Source organism: Amphiura filiformis, chromosome 10, assembly GCF_039555335.1.
Source record: "Amphiura filiformis chromosome 10, Afil_fr2py, whole genome shotgun sequence".
Lineage (NCBI taxonomy): Eukaryota > Metazoa > Echinodermata > Ophiuroidea > Amphilepidida > Amphiuridae > Amphiura > Amphiura filiformis.
Window position 1 is genome coordinate 59,420,015 of NC_092637.1, and position 6,947 is coordinate 59,426,961.

The 6,947-nt window shown below is 36.0% G+C and overlaps 1 protein-coding gene across 1 annotated transcript in view; it reads right to left on the reverse strand.

Moving 5' to 3' along the window:
- LOC140163284 (uncharacterized) overlaps positions 1-2,501 on the reverse strand; it is a 47,256-nt gene extending 44,755 nt beyond the window's left edge. Inside the window, exon 1 of the mRNA XM_072186682.1 lies at positions 2,379-2,501. Within this exon, the coding sequence (XP_072042783.1) occupies positions 2,379-2,501 (123 nt within the window). The remainder of the gene's footprint in view (positions 1-2,378) is intronic.
- Positions 2,502-6,947: the final 4,446 nt, after the last annotated feature.

Below are 6,947 nucleotides of genomic sequence, written 5' to 3' on the forward strand. Positions count from 1 at the left end.
AGGATGGTCACATATGAATTGCCAAAATGCAATTTGAGTACCCCCCCCCCCTCCCCCAGGGTTTGGACCAGGGGTAGCGCAAGGTTTTCAAATAAGGGGGAAAAAATTTTATATTTTATGAAACTATGGATCCCAAACAAGACCCCATGGTGCAAGTCAGCGCTACTCCTGGTTTGCAGCATCCTCCTTTAAGGGGGTACTACACCCCTGTGGTAAATGTGTAGCTATTTTGCATTTTTCTCAAAAATAATAACACACTGGTAACAAAAGTTATGTATATTATTGGGGCAAGGGATCCAATTACTACGCTGAAATTTCAGTGACTCAAGACAAGCGGTTCAGTATATATGATAGGAAATGAGGTACAACCTAGCGGTACCTTATTTCTTATCATAAATAACGAACCGCTTGTCGTGGGTCACTGAAATTCCAGTGTAGTAATTGGATTCCTTGCCCCTATATTATACGTAACTTTTGTTACCAGTGTGTTATTAGTTTTTGAGAAAAATGCAAAAATAGACACAAATTTATCGAGGGGTGTAGTACCCCCTTAATTGCATTCAATTAACAAATGACTAATGATCTATGGAGTCCATATAAAACAGGGGTCAAAGTTCACATTGGGACAATTTCAAAAGTGCTCAGATTGTGAAATGGCACCAGTTGAAATGTGAATGCATTCCTTAGGTCACAAGGATTCAAGAAAAGTATAGATTGACCTATCTGTGATGAACCGTTTGTTAGACATGTATGTTTCCCAAAGTTACACAAGAAAGTAGATCAAAGACCATCAACTTAGATGCCTACATTGTTATAATTGATCATGCCATATTTATGATGTAAGCTTAGAATGAAGCACTCTAGATGAATCATTATGTAAATCGGAGCATTTTTCAAATTTTGCCCCTGTAAATTTGAATGTTAACTGTCACAGATATATCACACTATACTTTGTCTGCGTCCTTATTACCCGAGGAATACAATGCTGTCATTTTTAACACAATCTAAGCACTTATTATTTTTGTGTGCCTGAATGACCTTTGACCTCTATGTTTTGGTTTCCAAATGTTAGTCATTTTGGAGCTATTCAAGAGTTCAATAATTAATCGCAATGGCATGCCCAATTGAGCATGTAGTACTGCTTTTATCATGAGGCAAGCTATTCTTTGTTTGGCTTATAATTGGCAAAGTCTCATAACATGGTAGATTGATACAGTCATTTAGAATGGCTGCATAAGTTGCCATTTGTGATGCAAGCGTAAGCATACTAGCATAGAAACAAAAAGTGACTACAATTATAAGCTGAACAAAGTATAGCATAAAAATGCCTGAAGTGTTCAACAACTGTTACAAACCCTGGTTACCAGTGGGGGTACCCATTAGGTTCATCATGTAATTACATTTAACATCAGTTGAAACAATTCAAACTGAACATCACTAAGTCAGCTGAACATCACTAATTCAGCTACATATCACTCCCATAATGGTTGCTCCTGGGATTGCTCTTGCTTGCTTGGTTTTAAAAAGACCTGTTCAGTTACTTGCTCATCCGGACGATCGTAAAATCATCAAAATAATATGAGACATGTAATTTCTGTACTAAAGAAAGTAACATGTACAATGTAGGCCTATTTGAATAGGGCTTCAACTTTGTCAATATTGCTGTTTTCCTTTTTTTTGCCAAATTTTTCAAAGCAAAAATATCTAATGACAATTTAAATGCCTTATCCTTGAACACTCTTAGGGGCTGTACAATAATTATGAGCTGGGGAGTACAATTTTCAAATGGAGTGCCAAAATTGCTTTCCCCCACCCCTCTGGGCCTGCCAAAAATCTTGGACCCCTTTACACATGCCAAATTTATGGGTTCCCAGTTTGCTAACTTCAAATGTTTTTTTGTTATGTATTCCTAAGCCTTTTTTAGGGTTTGCTATTTAAAAGTTGCCCGTAAATGTGTGCAAAAATTGCCCCCGGCTTGCCAAAAATATTTCCCCCCCCTCCCAAAAAAAAAAACCTCCCCCAGGCTCATAATTATTGCACAGTACCTTCGAAAGGCAATTTATAAACAATTTAAATTTGTTTACATCTTCACTGCAATCATTGAATAGGCCTTCAACTCCAAAGCAAAACCTCTGCCAGCAACAATAGATCAAATTTGGTAAAATTTTGTCAAACCACAGAGAGGTTACTGGTACCTCTCCTGTTGACAAACCTGTATACTGGCCCTCCCCAGAGTAATTAAAAGCCCATCCCACCCATTACCCATTTAATTTGCAATGTGATGGGCTTATCACATCCCAGTGTTAAAAGTAAAAGTCCCAACATCATGCATTCTTCCTTTGAGTTCATAGATTCTGAAAGTCTTGAGGACCAATTGCGTGTTCATCTGTGCCAGCAGCTTCCTGCTCCATTACTTTGTCCTGTGCATCCTTCTGCATCTTTTCCAACTTCTCCAAGGTGACAGATTTGAGAGGGAGAAGTTTAGGTTTACATAGTACCATTGTGGGCTGCTCCTCCTGGTATACAAGTCCTTGTTTAGGGAGCACTTCTTGAAATGTTCCTTGTCCTTCAGGCATTGTGTATATTATTACTGATCAATGATTGAACTGCCAAGTTGACTAGATTCAAAATCAGGAAGGAATACAAGACAAAGCCAAACCAACCTAGTCTCTGCTCACCAAAGTGCTAAATATTAAGCACTATATAGAAGTCACACAGAATGTGTAATTTACATGAATGATGCATGCAGGACTGGTATTGGCACAAGTTCACTCTTGTAACACATGAAAGAATATACAGATTTGTGCCAACAGTCCACATGTTCAGTTCAGTTTATTTCAGTTCAGTCTAGTTCTTGACTAGCATCAATTATCAAGAATCACACATCTTCACTGCAGATTAAACACCCTGTTGATGAAAAACAAATAGCAAAACCAATGTTTAAAATCATTTATGCTGAGTAAGCTTCATTATTTTTATTTACGCCTGCGATCCAGTTTTATACTATCAATAAAGATATCGTTATGAAGTGTATGTAAGGCGGAAGCCATATAAAATTAATTGTTTGGTTCTCGTCCCTGCCCACATCATTTTCTGGAGATTGATCCATATTTTTGTTTGTCTTTTCTTCAATTTCCAAGTACAACTTTTGATTTTAAAGCTCCAGCAATTCATCATGATGATACAAATATATGACATACCGGTACTATACCAACCAGCAGCAAGTAAGGTATAGAAGCAAACTCGTGTGCAGAAAGATATCATTTTCATAAAAATTGTCAAGATAAAATAAACCATTTTACCCCCAACTCTGTCATAGTGTCATAAATGTGTAGTAAGCTATGCAGTTTAGGTTGCATTTACAGTTTAGTCATAAAAATATATATGAATGAACCTCTAATTTTACATGAAGGGGGCTGGCATTTTCTTCGGAAGGGGGTGGGTCCCAAATATACTGGGGGTCATAGAATTGTTACACCAAAAATAGGGGTGTCATAGAATTATTAAGGGCTGGTGACTCAAAATTTTCGTGCACTGCGCTCGCATTCTTTAATTTCATAATCAAAATTTGCATACAAACTCATGATCTATCATGTCTATAGCTATAAAATGCAATATTTTTACGCACTTTGTGCGCCTTCTTTACACTTGTAAACGATAAAAAATTTAACACACACACTTTCTACACTCTTGCTGCGCTCTGTGCCTTAGTTCCAGCAATGAATAATTTGTCTCGAGTCTGTGTAGGTGGAAGGGTGGGGTCATAGATAGGGAGGGTCAGTAAAAACATTTTGGCGCGATGGGGGAGTCATAAAAAATTGACTCGGTCACCGACATATTTGGGATCTCCCCCCTTCCGAAGAAAATGCCAGCCCCCTATGCTTACATGATAAAAATGAAACGTTTTAAGCTTTTAAGCTTTAAAGCTTTTACCATGTTTACTACTAGTAGTAGTAGCATCATCATAGCATGGCAGTACATGTACAGTAGTCATCATGGCCGGATGGTCGACCTAGGTTTCATTAAATATTATCATTGAGGTATAGGACTTTTTATTTTTTTTGGAGAAGAGCAGGTAGGGCAACTACTTGATTATATTTCTACATGTTCATACTACATACTCTGAAAATTTTAGAAAATTCGACGAGTCCGCTTTTTTTTTTTTTAATCACATTTTGTTCCTAAAATGGGGTTTAGTGCCCTCAACGGGCACTCTCTCCATAGGGCTACATCATGGAATAATTGATAGGAAGAGGCACTCCCTAATTAGCATGAGGCCGCATTCTTATTTAAATTAGCCATTGTGTTATAAATTCATATTCATGTTTACCGGTAGCACTTTACACCACCACGTAGGGTAAGCCATGAATAATTTAGTGTTGTAGGCCTAAAGTCAAATAAGCTTCATTCTTTCCAGTCTTGAACAAAATAGAAGGCGGAAGCGGGAATCGATCTCGGTACCTCTCGGGTGAAAGGCACAGCGCACAACCACTAAACCAAGTAACTATCTGCTGTGAGACGTGTGATTTTAATCCTTGATATTGCTCAATGGAATAAATCGTGAAATTAAATCAATAATAAAAGAAGCAGAGTTTTATTTAGGGCTCAAATTGGAGAAAGCTCTACTAGAGAAAAGGGAAAATATTTGTCTTTGCTCTAAAGAAAATATTTAAGTTAGAAAATAATCAAATAAATATGATTAAATATTTTGAAACAGAATGTTACGCCTATCGCCTCTATTGGAAAAAATTTATTTATTTATTTATTTATTTATTTATTTATTTATTTATTTATTTATTTATTTATTTATTTATTTATTTATTTAATCACTAACATTTATACTCACTTCATCACTCACTCACTTAAAATCAATCTCATTCTGATGACAAAACAACCCGATTAATTATATCATGAACAATATTATTTAAATTATTTAAATTTTTTTAATTTGACCAAATATTTTTATAAATGTCCCAGATAGATCAATTTGATTGTAGGTGCATGCAGTAGAAAATAGTCTAAAGACAATATATGCAAAGTTTAAGGCCTATTATGGTGGGTATGCTTTTGGAGCTACATTTTATCTCAGGTCGAAATATGGTGAAAAAATGAAATGTGTAAAAAACGCGTTTGAAAATTAAAAAAAAACGTTGTTTTTAAATCTTTTTATCCGATTTGCATAACTTTTAAAATTTTGTTTAATGTACATGTATTATCAAAAGTGCATTATGTTAATGTGTCTAATAATGAAAAACACATTGATATAATGAGGATTTTTTTATTTCTCTTGACACCTGTCTCACTTTAACTTCAAAATGGCAATTTATTGCTCGCATTTATTTCGAAAAATAATTCATCCACCAATGCCAAGAAATCTACCGTCACCACTGTCTATTTTACCATAATGACAGATTCAGTAATCATCCATCTTACAAAATAATATTGTGTGAAATAATATATGGTCAGTAAATCAATCAACCAATCAACACCCTCCTCTCAATCACTCTTGCATTCATTCATTTACCTGTTATACCTTCACACTTTTTTCCAACAATCAATCATCAATCAATCAATTCATCAATCAATCAATCCATACATCAACATATCAATCAGTCAATCTGTCAGTCATTTAGTCTCACGTCATCACAAGTCATACAATTAAAATTGATCGACAACTTGATTGGTCGATCAGTTCATTGTTTGATGGTTTGATAAGTCTATTGATCGAAATTGACTATTATATAATTATTAATATTGTTGTTGTTTGATTGATTGATAACTTGAAGAATTTATTTATTGATTAATTCGTTGAGCCGTTGCAAGTGAGTACGTGAAATGTTTAAGAGCTGAATTACTTCAATAGGCCTAAATTAAATAAATAAACAAGCAAATAAATAAATTAAGTAATTAAGTAATTAATTTATACATTCATTCATTAATTAACTAATTAATTATTAGATAAATGAATAAAAGTTGTGCAAGAAAAATCAATGCAATAGATGTCCCATTTCGTTTAGGGCTATACATCTGTATATTTGTTTTGTTTTCATAAAATTGTTGTAGGCCTATTTCTCTTTTGAAATCATTAGGGGCTGTGCAATAATTATGAGCCCTGGGGGAGGGTAAAATTGGGGGGTGAGGGGTGCGTTTTAAATAAAACGCTCTAAAAAGGCTTCGGAAAACAGTACGGAAACGCTTTAATATGCAAATTTTCCTGCTCGCTGCGCTCGCAACATAATAAGCCATACCGCATGATACCCGCAAATTGGGATCCCAAAAAGTTGGCATGTGCAAGGGGGGGGGGCTTAGAATTTTTGGTGGACCGAGAGGGGGGTGCAAGCGATTTTTGGCGGGCCGTTCGGGAATTTTACCCCCGGGGGCGCATTATGGGTCCCCGGGGATAAAATTTCCAAACGGCGTGTCCAAAATGCCCCCCACCGCCTGCCAAAAATCGCTTATCTGCAAATAAAATTGTGACACCCCCACCCCTTGTTGCACATCCAAATTATTGGGATCCGATCCCGCAAACCTTAAATTAAATAGATTCATCAGATTGGTGGATAGGCCCTCCTATAGGCTTACAGTAAGAAACATTTTTTTTTAACAAAACCGATTTTTTACTCATTATTGACCATAGGCCTATTAAACAGGCGAAGAATTTGGTTTTGTTCAAAAGACAATTTGCATATTTAAGCGTTTCCGGCGCGTACTGTTATCCTAAGCCTTTTTAGAGCGTTTTATTTAATAGGCGAGGCCTACCATGAATATGTGCAAAAAAATCCCCTTCTTTCCCCCCCAGGCTCAGAATTATTACACAGCCCTTGATAATCTCCGGGGAAAATCTCCAAAATCATTCAATCATTCTTTTGATAGACCTAAACTCTTCTAGTAGGGATTTTAAATACTATGAGTAGGCCTACACGTAATTCAGCAAGTGACATATCAGT